General features: G+C 16.4%; 4 protein-coding genes across 4 annotated transcripts; 3 read left to right on the top strand and 1 right to left on the bottom strand.

Annotated features, from left to right (window-relative positions):
- Nucleotides 1–11,026: 11,026 nt before the first annotated feature.
- On the top strand, nt 11,027–13,067 carry LOC124187558 (cytochrome c oxidase subunit 1-like; the record flags this gene model as incomplete). The annotated part of the gene is given in 1 exon segment (XM_046579710.1): nt 11,027–13,067. A coding segment is annotated over 1 exon segment (981 nt), but the record flags the coding sequence as incomplete, so codon positions are not given.
- Nucleotides 12,376–13,067, top strand: LOC124187554 (cytochrome c oxidase subunit 2-like). Its single transcript, XM_046579705.1, is given in 1 exon segment — nt 12,376–13,067. A coding segment is annotated over 1 exon segment (660 nt). The 5' UTR covers nt 12,376–12,390; the 3' UTR covers nt 13,051–13,067.
- Nucleotides 13,068–16,108: 3,041 nt separating this feature from the next.
- LOC124187556 (NADH-ubiquinone oxidoreductase chain 5-like) lies at nt 16,109–17,372 on the bottom strand (the record flags this gene model as incomplete). The annotated part of the gene is given in 1 exon segment (XM_046579707.1): nt 16,109–17,372. A coding segment is annotated over 1 exon segment (1,161 nt), but the record flags the coding sequence as incomplete, so codon positions are not given.
- A 2,393-nt stretch (nt 17,373–19,765) lies between these two features.
- On the top strand, nt 19,766–20,992 carry LOC124187551 (cytochrome b-like). Its single transcript, XM_046579703.1, is given in 1 exon segment — nt 19,766–20,992. A coding segment is annotated over 1 exon segment (816 nt). The 5' UTR covers nt 19,766–19,844; the 3' UTR covers nt 20,661–20,992.
- The last annotated feature ends 4,468 nt before the right edge of the window (nt 20,993–25,460 follow it).

Genomic DNA, 25,460 nt, shown 5'->3' with positions numbered 1-25,460 from the left:
ATCTTTTCAATTCGAGAAAAATATTAATTTATATTATTTTTTTAATTAACCCTGATACACAAGGTACAATAAATAAAATATACTTTTTGAAAAATTTTATTTTTCAAAATATTTCAAATTTCTATCAATATACAATTAAACTATAATTTAAATTATTTTTTCTTTTAACAATACTAAAATTATAAATTTAATAAAAATATTTTTATTAATAAAAAAATTTTAAATATAAAAAATATAATTTATTAATTTCAAATTAAGTTGAATTAAACAACTATTTAATTTATTGTAAATAAAAAAATCCTTCTAAGTAATTTGAATTCTAAATACACTTTCCAGTATATTTACTTTGTTACGACTTATCCCATTTTATAATGAGAGTGACGGGCGATTTGTACATATTTAATTCTTAATTCAAATAAATATAATTTTAAATTTTACTATTAAGTCCAATTTTAAATAAATATTTCAATTTAATATCCAAAAATAAAATTTTTATTGTAATTCATTTAAACTTTAATATAAGCTACATCTTGATCTGAAATAAAATTTCTATAAAATTTAATGAAAATTAATAATTTTAAAAAAATATTCTGTTAACGAAAATAAATAAACTCAATTAATTAAAGTAAGATTTATCGCGGATTATCGTTTAATAAACAAATTCCCCTAATTAGTTTTAAATACAGCCAATTTTTTTAATTTTAAAGAACATAACTATTAATTATTAAAATATAATATTAACATCTAAAATAATAGGGTATCTAATCCTAGTTTAAATCTTAGATTTCATAAAATAATATATATATATATATATATATATAATCAAAAAATTTTATTTCACCATAAAATTATTTTTAATTAAATATAAATAAATTAATACAATTTATTAATTAAAAATATTAATTTGTATAAAACGTTTAACCGCTACTGCTGGCACAATTTTTTTGTCTATACTTTTATATTATTTATAATTCTAAATTTCTTTAATTATTAAAATTAAATGCTGCAAAAAAATTATTTCTAATTAATTAAAAAAATACATGCAAAAAAATAATAATACTAATATAAAAACCAAAATCAAACTTTAATAAAAATAAATAAAAATTATAATATATATATATATATATATATATATATATATATATTATTTAGTGTAATAAGCACAAAGATTTTTGAAATCTTTAGAAATAGTTTAATTCTATTATTAATAAAATAAGATTTAAAAACAAATTTTTATTTAAAACTTTGAAGGTTATTAGTTTAATTAACTTAAAATCTTAATTTTATAGTTAAATGTATAACATTAAATTGCAAATTTAAAATTATAAAAATTATTAAAATTTTTCAAATTATATATTAAAATATAATATAATAAAATAAATTATTAATATAATAAAAATATTAAATAAAATAATTATAAAAAAATAAAAATTAAATATAAAATTATTTAAATTTAATTTAAATATTAATTTTAAATATAATAAAGAAGGTAAAATTAAATTTATATAATAAAATAAAACAACTAATGTAAAAATAATAAACATCAAACATTCAATAAAAAATTTATTATTTACTATTAAAATAAAAACAAAAAACTTTGGAATAAAACCAAATATAGGTGGAATACCAGCTATTGATATAAATATTATTATAACTATAAACTTCATAAAATATCTTATATTATTAAATTTATAAACTTGATTCAAATAATTTATATTAAAGTAACTAAAAAAAATACAAATTATTAAATTATTTAAAGAATAAATTATTAAATAGATTAATAAAATATAAAAATCAATTAATATTGATATAAATATCCAAGATATATGATTAATAGAAGAATAGGCTATAATTAATTTTAATGAAATTTGGTTTAATCCCAATAATGAACCAATAAACCCAGACAAAATTATTGATATATAAATAATTAATCTATTATTAATATTGATTAAAATAAATAAAGGAGCAATTTTTTGAATAGTTAAAATAAAAAAACAATTTAATCATCTAATATTATTAATAATCTTAACCAACCATCAATGAAATGGTCTAGCTCCTAATTTTAAAATTAATCTAATTTGTAGTAAAATCATAAAAAAATTTATATTTATAAAAATTAAACTCATTTTTATTATTAAAATTCTTATAAATAAAAAAGAAGAAGCACCAACTTGAATAATATAATATATCATTGAAGAATTATAAAATTTAGATAATTTATTTCTACTATTTATTAATAAAGGAATAAATGATAATAAATTTACTTCCATACCTATCCAAGCACCAATTCATGATGAAGAATTAATAGTAATCAAAATACCAAAAATTAATATTAAATAAAAATATTTATTTAAACTAATTAATTGTATAAATTTTTTAAAAAAAATTAAATTTATCATTAAAAATTACAATAATTTATAATATAAACTATAAAAGTAATTATAATATTACATAATTTATTCTATCAGAATAACCCTTTTTCAGGCATTTTATATAAAAAGAAAAAAATTAAAATTTTTATCTATGAGATATGAACCCATTAGCTTAATTAGCTTATCTTTTTAAATTAATATAATAGAATATAAATGGAGGTAATTAAGTTAAATAATTTAATAAAATAAAAAATGATTTATTTAAATAAATTATTTTTCTTAAATTAAAGAATAATTAATTTTTAAAAAATTAAAAATATGAAATTAAATAAATAATCATTTATCTATCTGTATGTTTTCTTAAAAGTTCATAATAAGTTCTAATCCATTGTATAAATGTTCCAAACTACAAATCATCAAGTAAATTAGATGGCATTTTCTTAATGAATAATATTTTTATTTTAATTAATATGTGAGCAAATAATTAAAAAATATATAGGATTTTTCTAATAATTATATATAATTTGAAAAATTTAATTAATGTAAAAAAAAAATTTTTTTTAAAATTTCTCTTTTTTTTAAGAGTAAATTAAAAATTATAATATATATATATATATATATATATATATATACATACATTTATATACATACATTTATATACATATAAATATATACACATACATAAATATACATAAATATAATAGAATATAAATGGAGGTAATTAAGTTAAATAATTTAATAAAATAAAAAATGATTTATTTAAATAAATTATTTTTCTTAAATTAAAGAATAATTAATTTTTAAAAAATTAAAAATATGAAATTAAATAAATAATCATTTATCTATCTGTATGTTTTCTTAAAAGTTCATAATAAGTTCTAATCCATTGTATAAATGTTCCAAACTACAAATCATCAAGTAAATTAGATGGCATTTTCTTAATGAATAATATTTTTATTTTAATTAATATGTGAGCAAATAATTAAAAAATATATAGGATTTTTCTAATAATTATATATAATTTGAAAAATTTAATTAATGTAAAAAAAAAATTTTTTTTAAAATTTCTCTTTTTTTTAAGAGTAAATTAAAAATTATAATATATATATATATACACACATACATACATTTATATACATACATTTATATACATACATTTATATACATACATTTATATACATACATTTATATACATACATTTATATACATACATTTATATACATACATTTATATACATACATTTATATACATACATTTATATACATACATTTATATACATATAAATATATACACATACATAAATATACATAAATATAATAGAATATAAATGGAGGTAATTAAGTTAAATAATTTAATAAAATAAAAAATGATTTATTTAAATAAATTATTTTTCTTAAATTAAAGAATAATTAATTTTTAAAAAATTAAAAATATGAAATTAAATAAATAATCATTTATCTATCTGTATGTTTTCTTAAAAGTTCATAATAAGTTCTAATCCATTGTATAAATGTTCCAAACTACAAATCATCAAGTAAATTAGATGGCATTTTCTTAATGAATAATATTTTTATTTTAATTAATATGTGAGCAAATAATTAAAAAATATATAGGATTTTTCTAATAATTATATATAATTTGAAAAATTTAATTAATGTAAAAAAAAAATTTTTTTTAAAATTTCTCTTTTTTTTAAGAGTAAATTAAAAATTATAATATATATATATATACACACATACATACATTTATATACATACATTTATATACATACATTTATATACATACATTTATATACATACATTTATATACATACATTTATATACATACATTTATATACATACATTTATATACATACATTTATATACATACATTTATATACATACATTTATATACATATAAATATATACACATACATAAATATACATAAATATAATAGAATATAAATGGAGGTAATTAAGTTAAATAATTTAATAAAATAAAAAATGATTTATTTAAATAAATTATTTTTCTTAAATTAAAGAATAATTAATTTTTAAAAAATTAAAAATATGAAATTAAATAAATAATCATTTATCTATCTGTATGTTTTCTTAAAAGTTCATAATAAGTTCTAATCCATTGTATAAATGTTCCAAACTACAAATCATCAAGTAAATTAGATGGCATTTTCTTAATGAATAATATTTTTATTTTAATTAATATGTGAGCAAATAATTAAAAAATATATAGGATTTTTCTAATAATTATATATAATTTGAAAAATTTAATTAATGTAAAAAAAAAATTTTTTTTAAAATTTCTCTTTTTTTTAAGAGTAAATTAAAAATTATAATATATATATATATACACACATACATACATTTATATACATACATTTATATACATACATTTATATACATACATTTATATACATACATTTATATACATATAAATATATACACATACATAAATATACATAAATATACATAAATATAATAGAATATAAATGGAGGTAATTAAGTTAAATAATTTAATAAAATAAAAAATGATTTATTTAAATAAATTATTTTTCTTAAATTAAAGAATAATTAATTTTTAAAAAATTAAAAATATGAAATTAAATAAATAATCATTTATCTATCTGTATGTTTTCTTAAAAGTTCATAATAAGTTCTAATCCATTGTATAAATGTTCCAAACTACAAATCATCAAGTAAATTAGATGGCATTTTCTTAATGAATAATATTTTTATTTTAATTAATATGTGAGCAAATAATTAAAAAATATATAGGATTTTTCTAATAATTATATATAATTTGAAAAATTTAATTAATGTAAAAAAAAAATTTTTTTTAAAATTTCTCTTTTTTTTAAGAGTAAATTAAAAATTATAATATATATATATATATATATATATATATATATATATATATATATATATATATACATACATTTATATACATACATTTATATACATACATTTATATACATACATTTATATACATACATTTATATACATACATTTATATACATATAAATATATACACATACATAAATATACATAAATATACATAAATATACATAAATATACATAAATATACATAAATATACATAAATATACATAAATATACATAAATATACATAAATATACATAAATATACATAAATATACATAAATATACATAAATATAATAGAATATAAATGGAGGTAATTAAGTTAAATAATTTAATAAAATAAAAAATGATTTATTTAAATAAATTATTTTTCTTAAATTAAAGAATAATTAATTTTTAAAAAATTAAAAATATGAAATTAAATAAATAATCATTTATCTATCTGTATGTTTTCTTAAAAGTTCATAATAAGTTCTAATCCATTGTATAAATGTTCCAAACTACAAATCATCAAGTAAATTAGATGGCATTTTCTTAATGAATAATATTTTTATTTTAATTAATATGTGAGCAAATAATTAAAAAATATATAGGATTTTTCTAATAATTATATATAATTTGAAAAATTTAATTAATGTAAAAAAAAAATTTTTTTTAAAATTTCTCTTTTTTTTAAGAGTAAATTAAAAATTATAATATATATATATATATATATACATTTATATATATATACATTTATATACATACATTTATATACATACATTTATATACATACATTTATATACATACATTTATATACATACATTTATATACATACATTTATATACATACATTTATATACATACATTTATATACATACATTTATATACATACAAATATATACACATACATAAATATACATAAATATACATAAATATACATAAATATACATAAATATAATAGAATATAAATGGAGGTAATTAAGTTAAATAATTTAATAAAATAAAAAATGATTTATTTAAATAAATTATTTTTCTTAAATTAAAGAATAATTAATTTTTAAAAAATTAAAAATATGAAATTAAATAAATAATCATTTATCTATCTGTATGTTTTCTTAAAAGTTCATAATAAGTTCTAATCCATTGTATAAATGTTCCAAACTACAAATCATCAAGTAAATTAGATGGCATTTTCTTAATGAATAATATTTTTATTTTAATTAATATGTGAGCAAATAATTAAAAAATATATAGGATTTTTCTAATAATTATATATAATTTGAAAAATTTAATTAATGTAAAAAAAAAATTTTTTTTAAAATTTCTCTTTTTTTTAAGAGTAAATTAAAAATTATAATATATATATATATATATATATATATATATATATATATATATATATACATTTATATATATACATTTATATATATACATTTATATACATACATTTATATACATACATTTATATACATACATTTATATACATACATTTATATACATACATTTATATACATACATTTATATACATACATTTATATACATACATTTATATACATACATTTATATACATACATTTATATACATACATTTATATACATACAAATATATACACATACATAAATATACATAAATATACATAAATATACATAAATATACATAAATATAATAGAATATAAATGGAGGTAATTAAGTTAAATAATTTAATAAAATAAAAAATGATTTATTTAAATAAATTATTTTTCTTAAATTAAAGAATAATTAATTTTTAAAAAATTAAAAATATGAAATTAAATAAATAATCATTTATCTATCTGTATGTTTTCTTAAAAGTTCATAATAAGTTCTAATCCATTGTATAAATGTTCCAAACTACAAATCATCAAGTAAATTAGATGGCATTTTCTTAATGAATAATATTTTTATTTTAATTAATATGTGAGCAAATAATTAAAAAATATATAGGATTTTTCTAATAATTATATATAATTTGAAAAATTTAATTAATGTAAAAAAAAAATTTTTTTTAAAATTTCTCTTTTTTTTAAGAGTAAATTAAAAATTATAATATATATATATATATATATACATTTATATATATACATTTATATATATATACATTTATATACATACATTTATATACATACATTTATATACATACATTTATATACATACATTTATATACATACATTTATATACATACATTTATATACATACATTTATATACATACATTTATATACATACAAATATATACACATACATAAATATACATAAATATACATAAATATACATAAATATACATAAATATAATAGAATATAAATGGAGGTAATTAAGTTAAATAATTTAATAAAATAAAAAATGATTTATTTAAATAAATTATTTTTCTTAAATTAAAGAATAATTAATTTTTAAAAAATTAAAAATATGAAATTAAATAAATAATCATTTATCTATCTGTATGTTTTCTTAAAAGTTCATAATAAGTTCTAATCCATTGTATAAATGTTCCAAACTACAAATCATCAAGTAAATTAGATGGCATTTTCTTAATGAATAATATTTTTATTTTAATTAATATGTGAGCAAATAATTAAAAAATATATAGGATTTTTCTAATAATTATATATAATTTGAAAAATTTAATTAATGTAAAAAAAAAATTTTTTTTAAAATTTCTCTTTTTTTTAAGAGTAAATTAAAAATTATAATATATATATATATATATATATATACATTTATATATATACATTTATATATATACATTTATATACATACATTTATATACATACATTTATATACATACATTTATATACATACATTTATATACATACATTTATATACATACATTTATATACATACATTTATATACATACATTTATATACATACATTTATATACATACATTTATATACATACATTTATATACATACATTTATATACATACATTTATATACATACAAATATATACACATACATAAATATACATAAATATACATAAATATACATAAATATACATAAATATAATAGAATATAAATGGAGGTAATTAAGTTAAATAATTTAATAAAATAAAAAATGATTTATTTAAATAAATTATTTTTCTTAAATTAAAGAATAATTAATTTTTAAAAAATTAAAAATATGAAATTAAATAAATAATCATTTATCTATCTGTATGTTTTCTTAAAAGTTCATAATAAGTTCTAATCCATTGTATAAATGTTCCAAACTACAAATCATCAAGTAAATTAGATGGCATTTTCTTAATGAATAATATTTTTATTTTAATTAATATGTGAGCAAATAATTAAAAAATATATAGGATTTTTCTAATAATTATATATAATTTGAAAAATTTAATTAATGTAAAAAAAAAATTTTTTTTAAAATTTCTCTTTTTTTTAAGAGTAAATTAAAAATTATAATATATATATATATATACACATACATTTATATACATACATTTATATACATACATTTATGTACATACATTTATATACATACATTTATATACATACATTTATATACATACATTTATATACATACATTTATATACATACATTTATATACATACATTTATATACATACATTTATATACATACATTTATATACATACATTTATATACATATAAATATATACACATACATAAATATACATAAATATACATAAATATACATAAATATACATAAATATACATAAATATACATAAATATACTAGAATATAAATGGAGGTAATTAAGTTAAATAATTTAATAAAATAAAAAATGATTTATTTAAATAAATTATTTTTCTTAAATTAAAGAATAATTAATTTTTAAAAAATTAAAAATATGAAATTAAATAAATAATCATTTATCTATCTGTATGTTTTCTTAAAAGTTCATAATAAGTTCTAATCCATTGTATAAATGTTCCAAACTACAAATCATCAAGTAAATTAGATGGCATTTTCTTAATGAATAATATTTTTATTTTAATTAATATGTGAGCAAATAATTAAAAAATATATAGGATTTTTCTAATAATTATATATAATTTGAAAAATTTAATTAATGTAAAAAAAAAATTTTTTTTAAAATTTCTCTTTTTTTTAAGAGTAAATTAAAAATTATAATATATATATATATATACACACATACATTTATATACATACATTTATATACATACATTTATATACATACATTTATATACATACATTTATATACATACATTTATATACATACATTTATATACATACATTTATATACATACATTTATATACATACAAATATATACACATACATAAATATACATAAATATACATAAATATACATAAATATACATAAATATACATAAATATAATAGAATATAAATGGAGGTAATTAAGTTAAATAATTTAATAAAATAAAAAATGATTTATTTAAATAAATTATTTTTCTTAAATTAAAGAATAATTAATTTTTAAAAAATTAAAAATATGAAATTAAATAAATAATCATTTATCTATCTGTATGTTTTCTTAAAAGTTCATAATAAGTTCTAATCCATTGTATAAATGTTCCAAACTACAAATCATCAAGTAAATTAGATGGCATTTTCTTAATGAATAATATTTTTATTTTAATTAATATGTGAGCAAATAATTAAAAAATATATAGGATTTTTCTAATAATTATATATAATTTGAAAAATTTAATTAATGTAAAAAAAAAATTTTTTTTAAAATTTCTCTTTTTTTTAAGAGTAAATTAAAAATTATAATATATATATATATATACACATACATTTATACACATACATTTATATACATACATTTATATACATACATTTATATACATACATTTATATACATACATTTATATACATACATTTATATACATACATTTATATACATACATTTATATACATACATTTATATACATATAAATATATACACATACATAAATATACATAAATATACATAAATATACATAAATATACATAAATATACATAAATATACATAAATATACATAAATATAATAGAATATAAATGGAGGTAATTAAGTTAAATAATTTAATAAAATAAAAAATGATTTATTTAAATAAATTATTTTTCTTAAATTAAAGAATAATTAATTTTTAAAAAATTAAAAATATGAAATTAAATAAATAATCATTTATCTATCTGTATGTTTTCTTAAAAGTTCATAATAAGTTCTAATCCATTGTATAAATGTTCCAAACTACAAATCATCAAGTAAATTAGATGGCATTTTCTTAATGAATAATATTTTTATTTTAATTAATATGTGAGCAAATAATTAAAAAATATATAGGATTTTTCTAATAATTATATATAATTTAAAAAATTTAATTAATGTAAAAAAAAAATTTTTTTTAAAATTTCTCTTTTTTTTAAGAGTAAATTAAAAATTATAATATATATATATATATATATATATATATATATAAATATAAATAATATATAAATTAAATTTTTAATTTATATAAATTATAATTTATAAAAAATTTTAATAAAAGAAATTTTAATTTCATAAATAAATTTACAATTTATCGCCTAAATTCAGCCATTTTATCAAATATTGAATAAATGATTATTTTCAACTAATCACAAAAATATTGGCACATTATATTTTATATTTGGAATCTGATCAGGAATACTAGGATTATCTTCTAGAATAATTATTCGTATAGAACTAGGAACACCCTCATCATTTATTGGTGATGATCAAATTTATAACATAATTGTAACATCCCATGCATTCTTAATAATTTTTTTTATAGTTATACCCATTATAATTGGAGGGTTTGGAAATTGACTAATTCCTCTAATACTTGGAGCCCCTGACATAGCTTTCCCCCGAATAAATAATATAAGATTTTGACTATTACCTCCATCATTAATCTTACTAATTTCAAGAAGATTAGTAGATTCAGGGACAGGGACAGGTTGAACAGTTTACCCCCCTTTATCAAGAAATCTTGGACACTCAGGACCCTCTGTTGATTATACAATTTTTTCTTTACATATAGCAGGAATTTCATCAATTCTTGGAGCAATTAATTTTATTTCTACAATAATTAATATACGACCAAAAGGAATAAGATTTGAACAAATACCTTTATTCGTTTGAGCAGTAAAACTAACAGCTATTCTTCTTTTATTATCTCTTCCAGTTCTAGCAGGAGCAATTACAATATTATTAACAGATCGAAATATAAATACAACTTTTTTTGATCCTTCAGGAGGAGGGGATCCAATTCTATATCAACACTTATTTTGATTTTTTGGACACCCAGAAGTTTATATTTTAATTTTACCAGCCTTCGGAATAATTTCTCATATTATTTCACAAAAATCAGGAAAAAAAGAAACATTTGGAACTCTTGGAATAATCTACGCAATAATAACAATTGGATTATTAGGATTTGTAGTTTGAGCACATCATATATTTACTGTAGGTATAGATGTTGATACACGAGCTTACTTTACCGCTGCTACAATAATTATTGCAATCCCTACTGGTATTAAAATTTTTAGATGATTAGCAACACTATATGGATCTAAAATAAATTTTAGATCATCAATACTATGAACATTAGGATTTATTTTTTTATTCACAATAGGAGGATTAACAGGAATTATACTTTCTAACTCTTCAATTGATATTATTCTACATGATACATATTATGTTGTTGCACACTTTCATTATGTCTTATCTATAGGGGCAGTATTTGGAATTATAGCAGGATTTATTTACTGATATCCATTATTTACTGGGATAACATTAAATATAAAATGATTAAAAATTCAATTTACTATTATATTTTTAGGAGTAAATATAACTTTTTTTCCACAACATTTTTTAGGGTTAAATGGAATACCCCGACGTTACTCTGATTACCCAGATGCATTTACAATATGAAATATTATTTCAACAATTGGGTCAATTATTTCTTTTATTAGAGTATTATACCTAATTTTTATTATTTGAGAAAGAATGTCAACACAACGGCAAATTATATTCATAGAAATTACAAATTCATCTATTGAATGAAAACAAAAATTTCCTCCTTCAGATCATAGATATGAAGAAATTCCAGGAATAACAAAAAAATTCTATTATGGCAGAAAAATGCATTGGATTTAAACCCCATAAATAAAGTTTTAAACTTTTTTTAGAAAATGATAACCTGATCAAGAATAAATTTTCAAAATGCCAATTCACCTATCATAGAACAATTAATCTTTTTTCATGATTATACTATAATTATTTTAATCTTAATTACTGTATCAATTTTATATTTAATATTAACTATAATATTAAATAAATTTACTAATAAAAACCTTTTAAATAAACAAAATATTGAAATTATTTGAACAATAACTCCTTCAATATTATTAATCTTTATTGCTATGCCATCAATTCACCTACTATACTTAACAGATGAAATTAATAAACCCCTAATTACAATTAAAACAATTGGACATCAATGATACTGAAGATATGAATACTCAGATTTCAAAAATATTGAATTTGACTCTTATATAAATAAATCAATTAATAAAAATTCTTTTCGTTTATTAGATGTAGATAATAACACAATTATTCCCTTAAATACACAAATTCGAATGATTGTTAGATCAAACGATGTAATTCACTCTTGAACAATTCCTAGACTAGGGAAAAAAATTGATGCAATTCCAGGTCGATTAAATCAAATTAGATTATTAATCAAACGACCAGGTTTAATATTTGGACAATGCTCAGAAATTTGTGGAGCCAATCATAGATTCATACCAATTGTTATAGAAAGAATTCCAATAAATTATTTTTTAAAATGAATCAATTCATTTTAATTCATTAAGTGGCTGAAAAGCAAGCAATGATCTCTTAAATCATTTTATAATATATTAGCAAATATTCTTAATGAAAAGAATTAATTTATTAAAATAATAGTTAGTCAAACTATAAATATTAGAAAAATTCTAATATTCTTTTATTCCACAGATATATCCTATAAATTGATTATTTTTATTTACAACTTTTACTATTCTTTTTACTACAATTATTATTATAGCATATTTTAGAAAAAAAAATTTTTTTAAAAAAAAATTCGATAAATTTTTTAAGAAAAAAAAATTTGGTTTCTGAAAATGATAATAAATTTATTTTCAATTTTCGACCCAACTTCAACTTTTTTTCCTAACCTAAACTTAAATTGATCAAGAACATTAATTGGAACATTCCTATTTCCATCAACAACTTTTTGACTAATTATATCACGAAAAAATATTTTATGATGAAAATTAATATACATTATTCATTCGGAAGTAAAAATTTTATTAGGTAATTTTAAAATTAACAGAACATTAATTTTTTCATCTTTATTTTTATTTATTTTATTTAATAATTTTATAGGTCTTTTTCCTTATATTTTTACTAGAACTAGACATTTATCAAATAGAATTACATTATCATTATCTTTATGATTAAGACTTATACTATTTGGGTGACTTAAAAATATAAATCATATATTTACCCATCTTGTTCCTCAAAACACACCAAATGCATTAATACCTTTTATAGTATTAATTGAATCAATCAGAAATTTAATTCGTCCCTTAACACTTGCGGTACGATTAACAGCAAATATTATTGCTGGTCATTTACTAATAACCTTACTAAGAAGAATTGGTACAAAAATTAATATATTATCCTCATCTATTTTAGTAGTTAGACAAATTTCCTTACTAATTTTAGAATTCGCTGTTTCAATTATTCAAGCTTATGTTTTTATAGTACTAATTACTCTATACTCTAGAGAAGTAAACTAAATAATGTCAAATAAAAATATATCATTTCCTCAACATCCATTTCATTTGGTTAATTACAGACCATGACCTTTATTAGGATCATTAGCTGTAATAATTCTACTTTTAGGTTCTATTAAATGATTCAATTTCAAATTAAAAAATATATTAATATTAGGAATTCTAATCACCATTTTAATTATAATTCAATGATGACGAGACATCATTCGAGAAAGAACCTTTCAAGGATTACATACATCAAATGTAATAACAGGAATAAAATTAGGAATAATTTTATTCATTGTTTCGGAAATTTTTTTCTTTTTATCTTTTTTTTGAGCTTTTTTTCATAGATCCCTCTCACCTTCAATTGAAATTGGAAGAATATGACCTCCAAAAAATATTACACCATTTAACCCTTATGATATTCCTTTATTAAATACAATTATTTTAGTTTCTTCAGGGGCTACAATTACATGAGCCCATCATAGATTAATAAATAATATAAAAAAAGAAACACTAAAAAGAATATTATTAACAATCATTCTAGGTATTACTTTCTCAATACTACAATGATATGAATATTTAGAAGCACCATTTACAATAGCAGATTCAGTATATGGATCAACTTTTTTTATTGCTACAGGATTCCATGGAATTCATGTCCTAATTGGTACAACATTTATTACAATTAACTTATTTCGAGTATACTTAAATCATTATTCTAATTTTCATCACTTTGGGTTTGAAGCAGCCGCATGATACTGACATTTCGTAGATGTAATTTGACTTTTCCTTTATATTTCTATTTACTGATGAAGAACATACTAATATATTTATATAATATAACTTAAGTATAATTGATTTCCAATCAATAAGTCTAACAAAATTTAGTATAAATAATTAAATTAATACTTAATACCTTAATAATAATTATAATAATTACTATTATTATATTAACTATTTCAATAATCTTATCAAAAAAAACATTTTATGAATTAGAAAAAAATTCACCATTTGAATGTGGATTTGATCCAAAAGGATACCCACGTATATCATTTTCTATTCGTTTTTTTCTAATTGCAGTTATTTTTTTAATTTTCGATGTAGAAGTAACATTAATATTACCAATAATTATAACCTTAACAATTTCAAATATAAAAATTTGACTATTTATAGTATCATACTTTATTTTAATTTTATTACTAGGATTATATTACGAATGAAAATTTGGGGCACTAAACTGAATTTAAATCTACAAAGTTGAAATAAAATTTATATTCAGTTTCGGCCTGAAATTATAGTTATTTATTAATAACTCTACTTTATAGGATAATAGTTAAATATAACATTTGATCTGCATTCAAAAATTATTAATATAAATTAATTTATCTTAAATAATTTATATTAAAATTAATTGAAGCCAAAAAGAGGCTTATTATTGTTAATAATAAAAATGAATAAAAATTCCAATTAAATAGAAATATAAAATAAAAAAGCTTCTAACTTTTTATTAAATGATTAAAATTCATTTATATTTCTAATTTATATAGTTTATAAAAACATTACATTTTCATTGTAAAAATAAATTATTTAATTTTATAAATTAAATGTTTAAAGATTTAAATAAATCATCATATTATCTTCAATAATATACTTTAAATTTTAAGCTATTTAAACATTTATAATATAAAGAAATAATAAAAAAATAAAAAAGCAAATAATAAAAATAAATTTAAAACATTATTAAAATAAAAAATTAATAAATCTATAAATATATAAAAATTTTTTATAAAAATTATAATTATTCTTCTTTTATAAAATTCTAATCAATTTTGATTAAAATTTAAAGTTAATTCTTTGTTTATAAATATAATATTTTTAATTAAACCATAAGTAGAAATTACAGGTAAAAACCATATTGTTCTAAAAAATATATTTAAAAAATAAAACTTTAACTTAAACATTTTAACATTTAAATAATAAATAAAAAATCCAAATAATATACCTAAAAAAATAATCAAAATTGGTAAAATTTTTATATAAAAAGGCAAAATAATGACATATGTATAAGGAAAAATTAATCAACTAAATATAGAACCCCCTAAAATTACTATTAATATCATAAAATATATTGAATTATTTATATAAACATCATAATCATTTAAATAATTTAATCTAACTATATTATATCAACCTAACATAGAAAAATAAATCAAACGAAAAGTATAAGAAACTGTTAAAAAAGTCGAAACAAAAAAAATAAATATAATAAATATATTATAATTTAATATTAAAACTATTTCTAAAATTATATCCTTAGAATAAAATCCAGCTAAAAAAGGAAACCCACATAAAGACAAATTAGAAAAATGAAAACAAATAGAAGTAAAAGGTATTTGATTAAATATTGAACCTAATAAACGAATATCCTGAAAATTATTCAATCCATGAATAAAAACTCCTGAACATATAAATAATAATGCTTTAAAAAATGCATGTATTAAAAGATGAAAAAAAGCTAAAAACTTAAATCCTAAAAATAAAATTCTTATTATTAAACCTAATTGTCTTAAAGTTGATAAAGCAATAATTTTTTTTAAATCAAATTCAAAATTTGCATTTAATCCAGATATAAATATAGTTAATCTAGATAATAATAAAAATATAATAATAAAATTCTCTCTATTAAATAAATTTTCAAATCGAATTAATAAATAAACCCCTGCCGTTACTAAAGTAGAAGAATGAACTAATGAAGATACAGGAGTAGGAGCTGCTATTGCTGCAGGAAGTCAAGAAGAAAAAGGAATTTGAGCACTTTTAGTAAATGAAGCAATCAAAATCATTAAAGTAATTACTATTATAAAAGAATTATATTTTAAAACATCTATATAAAAATAAAAATTTCAACCTCCAAAATTTATTATTCAAGAAATTGATAATAATAAAAAAATATCACCAATACGATTAGAAATAACAGTTAATATACCAGCATTAAAAGACTTAACATTTTGATAATAAATTACTAAACAATAAGAAATTAAACCTAACCCATCCCAACCTAATAAAATACTAATTAAGTTTGGACTAACAATTATTAATATCATTGATACAACAAATAAAATTACCAATATAATAAATCGATTCAAATTTAAATCATTTATTATATAAGAATTTCTATATAAAATTACCAAAGAAGAAATAAATAAAACTGTTCTTATAAAAATTAATGATATCCAATCAAATAAAAATGTTATCACTACACAAGAAGAATTAATTTCAATTAAATTATACTCAACAAAATAAACTAAATCATATAATAAAAAATAAATACTTAATATAAATAAAAATAATCTAATAAAAAAAATTATAATAAAACTAAATAAACAAATATTTAATATAAAAATAATTTAAAAACTAAATTTAATTTTCTTTGACACCACAAATCAATATTTTAAATAAACTATTTAAATTAATTTATATTCAAATAATAAAAGATTCTCTGTTTAAAATAATTAAATTTAAAGGAATTCAATGTAATATTAATAAAATGTACTCACGAACATTACCTTGAGAAAATGAATAAAAAAAATAATTTATTTTACCATGTTGAGTAAAAGAATATAAATATAATGTATAACAAGCTCTAAAAAAAGATAAAAAAATGATTAATAAAAAAATTATTTTACTTCATATAACTAATCTATTGATTAATATAATTTCACCTATTAAATTTAAAGAAGGAGGAGCTGCTATATTTGAAGAACATAATAAAAATCATCATAAACATATTCTTGGCATATAATTTATTAAACCTTTATTAATAAATAATCTCCGACTTCTTAAACGTTCATAAATAATATTTACTAAACAAAATAAACCTGAAGAACATAAACCATGAGAAATTATTAACAAATAAGAACCATAAATTCCCCATCTTATTAAAGTCAATAAACCAGATAATATTATTATTATATGAGCAATTGAAGAATAAGCAATTAAAGATTTTAAATCAACTTGAAATATTCTAATTAAACTAATATAAATTCCCCCTATTATTCTCAAAACAATCAAATAAATATTAAAAAAAATTCCTATATTAATTAAATATATATAAACTCGTAACAAACCATATCCCCCTAATTTCAATATAATAGCAGCTAAGATTATTGATCCACAAACAGGAGCTTCTACATGAGCTTTGGGTAATCATAAATGTATAAAAAAAATTGGTAATTTTACTAAAAAAGCAAAAATTAAAAATACAAATAAATAAAAAGAATAAACTTGAAATAAATTTTCCACAGAAAAAATATAATTTAAATTTTTAAATTCAAAAAATAAATAAATAATTCTTAATAATAAAGGTAAAGAAGCAAATAAAGTATAAAATAATAAATGAATACCTGCTTGAACCCGATCTAATTGATTACCTCAACCTAAAATTAAACAAAAAGTAGGAATTAATCTACATTCAAAAAAAAGATAAAATAAAAATAAATTATTTACAGTAAAAGTCAAAAATAAAAAAAAAATTAAAAAAAATATTAATAAAATAAAATAATTTAAATAAATTTTTAATTCATAAATAAAGTATCTTGATATAATTATTAATGCTCCAATTCATAAAGTTAATAAAACTAAACCAAAAGATAAATTATCACACCCCAAAAAAATATTTATACTCTTAAATTCAAATCTATAATTTCCAGAAAATATAAAAAGAAATCTTAAAAAAAATAAATTAAACTGAAAAAATCAAAAATTATTTTTTGAAACTATAATTAAAAATAATAAATAGAAATAAAACTTTATCATTAAAAAATATTTAAAACCTGAAAATAATCATTACCATGTAAACGAATTATATAAATCAAAATAGATAAACCCAAAACTCCCTCACAAACTCTAAAAATTAAAAAAATTATAATAAAATATATCTCTAATATATATATATTTAAAAATAAAATTAATATTAAATATAATATTAAAATAATAAATTCAATTCTTAATAAAACTATCAATAAATGAAACCGATTTAATCTTAAACTTAAAAATCTAATTAAAAATATAAAATAAACAAAATAATAAAAATCTATTAAAATAATAAATTATATATATATATATATATATAATTTCAAAAAAAGAAAAAATTTCCTATCATTAATCTCCAAAATTAATATTTTAATAAACTATTTTTTGAAATTTTTATATTAAATAGTTTTAATAGTTTATTTAAAATATTGATTTTGTAAATCAGAGAAAAAAATTTTTTTTTAAAACTAATTAATATAAATTTATTTTAATTAATTAATTACAAAAATTTTCATACTACTTATATTAATTAATACTATAATAATATATTTAACAAAAACCCCATTTACAATGGGATTAATTTTACTAATCCAAACATCTTTAATTTCTGTAACATCAGGAATATTAAATATAAGATTTTGATACTCATATATAATTTTTTTAATTTTTTTAGGAAGATTATTAATTATTTTTATTTATGTATCAAGATTAATCTCAAACGTAAAATTTCTTTTTAATAAGTGAATAATAGTAAACATTATCATAATTATTTTAATATTCTTATTAATAATTAATTATAATAAAATAAATTTTACATTTGAAGATACAATAAAATTATCTCATATTGAACTAAATAAAAATATAATAACTAAAATATCATTAAACAAATTATTTAATAAACCAAATTTTATTATTTCATTTATAATAATAAATTATTTATTTATTACACTAATTATTGTTGTAAAAATTTCTAATATCAATTTAGGATCTTTACGGAAAACTTTTTAATGTTACCTTTACGTTTAAAAAATATTTTATTAAAAATCATAAATGGATCATTAGTAGATTTACCAACACCATCAAATATTACAACAATATGAAATTTTGGTTCATTATTGGGATTATGTTTAGTAACCCAATTAATTACAGGTATTTTTTTAGCTATACATTATACACCAAATATTCAAATAGCATTTGATAGAATTATTCATATTTACCGAGATATTAATAATGGTTGAATAATCAAAAATTTACATGCAAATGGTGCTTCCATATTTTTTATCTGTATATATTTACATATTGGACGAGGAATATTTTTTGGATCATTTAACTTTAAACCGACTTGAATTACAGGAACAACAATATTATTATTAACTATAGCAGCCGCATTCTTAGGGTATGTTTTACCTTGAGGACAAATATCTTTTTGAGGAGCTACTGTAATTACTAACCTTCTATCAGCAATCCCATATTTAGGAGAATTCTTAGTACAATGATTATGAGGAGGATTTTCTATTAATAATGCTACACTAACACGATTTTTTACTCTTCATTTTATTATTCCTTTTATTATTGTTATAATAACAATTATTCATTTAATATTCCTACATAACACAGGATCAAGAAACCCTTTAGGAACTAATAGTGACATTGATAAATTACCATTTCAACCCTATTTTTTATTAAAAGATATTGTAGGATTTATTTTAATATACTTTATTTTAATTTATATTATTTTAATAAATCCTAATATATTAGGAGACCCAGATAATTTTACTCCTGCTAATCCTATAATTACTCCTCCTCATATTAAACCTGAATGATACTTTTTATTTGCATATGCAATCCTACGGTCTATCCCTAATAAATTAGGGGGTGTAATTCTTCTTTTAATATCTATTTTAGTATTATTAATTATACCTTTTTATAAAATAATAAATTTCAAAGGATTAAATTTTTACCCATTTAGACAATTTCTATTTTGAATATTTATTAGAATTGTATTAATACTAACATGAATTGGAATAAGACCTGTAGAAAATCCATTTATTATTGTTGGTCAAATATTAACATTAGTATACTTCTTTTATTTTTTAATTTATCCCACATTAACAAAAATATGAGATGTTTTATTAAATTAAATTAAACCAACAAATCAATGAACTTGAATAAGTTTATGTCTTGAAAACATAATATAAAAGTTTTAAATCTTTTATTGATTTAAACTTAAATAATTAAATTTTTAATATAATTTATAATAAAAAACAATAAAATATAAATTTTAAACCCATAAATAAAATTAAATAATTTAATGAAACAGGTAAAATTTTTTTTCAAGCCATTATCATCAACTTATCATAACGTAAACGAGGCAAAGTTCCTCGAATCAAAATAAATAAAAATCTAATAAAAATAATTATTAAATAAAAAATTAAACTATGTAAATCACCTCCTAAAAATATCAAAACAAATAATATACTTATAAATAAAATTCTTGAATATTCAGATAAAAAAATTAATGAAAACCCGACACCTCTATACTCAATATTAAACCCAGAAACCAACTCAGACTCCCCCTCAGAAAAATCAAAAGGTGTTCGATTTGTTTCAGCTAAACAAATAATAAATCAAACTAAATTTAAAGGAAAAGTTAAAAAAATAAATCAAATAAATTCTTGATATAAACTAAATAAAATTATAGAATAACCTTCAATTAAAAATAAAATTGATAAAATTACTATAACTAAACTAACTTCATAAGAAATTGTTTGAGCAACAGTACGTAATATACCCAAAAAAGAATATTTAGAATTTGAAGATCATGCAGAAATTATAATTGGATAAACTCCAATACCTAAACAACATAAAAAAAAAATTAAACTAAAATCAAATGAATAAAAATTAGTAACATAAGGTATTGTTATTCAACAAATCAATATTAATATTAATATAATTAAAGGAGATAAAAAATAAGGAAAAAAATTTGATATTAAAGGAATAGAAAACTCCTTAGAAAATAATTTAATAGCATCAGAAAATGGCTGTAAAACACCAACAATTCTAACTTTATTAGGCCCTTTACGAATTTGAATTAAACCTAAAACTTTACGCTCCAAAAGAGTTAAAAAAGCTACACTAACTAATACTATAATAAGTAAAATTAATCTTCTTAAAAAAACTATAATCAATTCATTAATATAAATTACTAATTGTATAATAAAATATACATAAATAAATTCTAAATTTATTACATTAATCTGCCAAAATAGTTAAAAAATTTAATAAAATTCATTTTAAATAAAATTATAATAATTCAAAATTATGGTCCTCTCGTACTAAAAATTTTTAATAAAATTAAGGATAGAAACCAACCTGGCTTAAACCGGTTTGAACTCAGATCATGTAAAATTTTAAAGGTCGAACAGACCTAAATTTTCAAGCTTCTACACCCAAAATAAATTTTAATCCAACATCGAGGTCGCAATTTTTAATGTCAATAAGAACTTTAAAAAAAATAACGCTGTTATCCCTAAGGTAATTTAATCTAATAATCTAAAACATAGGATCAAAAATTCATTAATTAATGTAAAACAAAATAAAAAGTTTATTAAATTTAATTATCACCCCAACAAAATAATTATATTTATTTAATAAAAATAAATTAATTAATAAAATAAATTTAATTATAAAACTCTATAGGGTCTTCTCGTCCTCTAATAAAATTTAAGCTTTTTAACTCAAAAATTAAATTCAATAATTAATAATTATAAGACAGTCTTAATCTCGTCAAATCATTCATTCCAGTCCTAAATTAAAGAACAAATTATTATGCTACCTTTGCACAGTTAGAATACTGCGGCTATTTAAAATTTTCACTGAGCAGATTAGACTTTTTATATTTATCAAAAAGACATGTTTTTGTTAAACAGGCGAATTAATTTTTTGCCGAATTCCTTATAATTAACTTTCATATAAATTTATATTTATAAATAATTATAATATTTACTAATTTAATCATCATTTAAATTAAATAATTATTAATTAAATTATTTTAATAAAAAATTAAATTAAAACTAAAATATATATATATATATATATATAATTTATAAAATTATTACAATTTTCAAATTAAAACTAATTCTAAGCCTAAAATATAATTATATAATTTAAAACCAATTATAAAATTAAGAATTAAAGCTAATCCCTTAAAACTTTTATATCAAAAACAATTATTTTTATTAATTAAAATAATTAATAATGATATTTAAATTAAATTTATTTATCAAAAAACTAGATAACTTAAAAAACGAAAAACATTTCATTTCTATTTAAAAATTAAAAATAATTATTAAACATTAAAAATAATTTAAAATTAAATAGATCTTTTCAATTCGAGAAAAATATTAATTTATATTATTTTTTTAATTAACCCTGATACACAAGGTACAATAAATAAAATATACTTTTTGAAAAATTTTATTTTTCAAAATATTTCAAATTTCTATCAATATACAATTAAACTATAATTTAAATTATTTTTTCTTTTAACAATACTAAAATTATAAATTTAATAAAAATATTTTTATTAATAAAAAAATTTTAAATATAAAAAATATAATTTATTAATTTCAAATTAAGTTGAATTAAACAACTATTTAATTTATTGTAAATAAAAAAATCCTTCTAAGTAATTTGAATTCTAAATACACTTTCCAGTATATTTACTTTGTTACGACTTATCCCATTTTATAATGAGAGTGACGGGCGATTTGTACATATTTAATTCTTAATTCAAATAAATATAATTTTAAATTTTACTATTAAGTCCAATTTTAAATAAATATTTCAATTTAATATCCAAAAATAAAATTTTTATTGTAATTCATTTAAACTTTAATATAAGCTACATCTTGATCTGAAATAAAATTTCTATAAAATTTAATGAAAATTAATAATTTTAAAAAAATATTCTGTTAACGAAAATAAATAAACTCAATTAATTAAAGTAAGATTTATCGCGGATTATCGTTTAATAAACAAATTCCCCTAATTAGTTTTAAATACAGCCAATTTTTTTAATTTTAAAGAACATAACTATTAATTATTAAAATATAATATTAACATCTAAAATAATAGGGTATCTAATCCTAGTTTAAATCTTAGATTTCATAAAATAATATATATATATATATATATATATAATCAAAAAATTTTATTTCACCATAAAATTATTTTTAATTAAATATAAATAAATTAATACAATTTATTAATTAAAAATATTAATTTGTATAAAACGTTTAACCGCTACTGCTGGCACAATTTTTTTGTCTATACTTTTATATTATTTATAATTCTAAATTTCTTTAATTATTAAAATTAAATGCTGCAAAAAAATTATTTCTAATTAATTAAAAAAATACATGCAAAAAAATAATAATACTAATATAAAAACCAAAATCAAACTTTAATAAAAATAAATAAAAATTATAATATATATATATATATATATATATATATATATATATTATTTAGTGTAATAAGCACAAAGATTTTTGAAATCTTTAGAAATAGTTTAATTCTATTATTAATAAAATAAGATTTAAAAACAAATTTTTATTTAAAACTTTGAAGGTTATTAGTTTAATTAACTTAAAATCTTAATTTTATAGTTAAATGTATAACATTAAATTGCAAATTTAAAATTATAAAAATTATTAAAATTTTTCAAATTATATATTAAAATATAATATAATAAAATAAATTATTAATATAATAAAAATATTAAATAAAATAATTATAAAAAAATAAAAATTAAATATAAAATTATTTAAATTTAATTTAAATATTAATTTTAAATATAATAAAGAAGGTAAAATTAAATTTATATAATAAAATAAAACAACTAATGTAAAAATAATAAACATCAAACATTCAATAAAAAATTTATTATTTACTATTAAAATAAAAACAAAAAACTTTGGAATAAAACCAAATATAGGTGGAATACCAGCTATTGATATAAATATTATTATAACTATAAACTTCATAAAATATCTTATATTATTAAATTTATAAACTTGATTCAAATAATTTATATTAAAGTAACTAAAAAAAATACAAATTATTAAATTATTTAAAGAATAAATTATTAAATAGATTAATAAAATATAAAAATCAATTAATATTGATATAAATATCCAAGATATATGATTAATAGAAGAATAGGCTATAATTAATTTTAATGAAATTTGGTTTAATCCCAATAATGAACCAATAAACCCAGACAAAATTATTGATATATAAATAATTAATCTATTATTAATATTGATTAAAATAAATAAAGGAGCAATTTTTTGAATAGTTAAAATAAAAAAACAATTTAATCATCTAATATTATTAATAATCTTAACCAACCATCAATGAAATGGTCTAGCTCCTAATTTTAAAATTAATCTAATTTGTAGTAAAATCATAAAAAAATTTATATTTATAAAAATTAAACTCATTTTTATTATTAAAATTCTTATAAATAAAAAAGAAGAAGCACCAACTTGAATAATATAATATATCATTGAAGAATTATAAAATTTAGATAATTTATTTCTACTATTTATTAATAAAGG

Source organism: Neodiprion fabricii, unplaced genomic scaffold (assembly GCF_021155785.1).
Source record: "Neodiprion fabricii isolate iyNeoFabr1 unplaced genomic scaffold, iyNeoFabr1.1 ptg000084c, whole genome shotgun sequence".
Lineage (NCBI taxonomy): Eukaryota > Metazoa > Arthropoda > Insecta > Hymenoptera > Diprionidae > Neodiprion > Neodiprion fabricii.
This window is presented reverse-complemented; position numbering and strand designations above follow the sequence as displayed.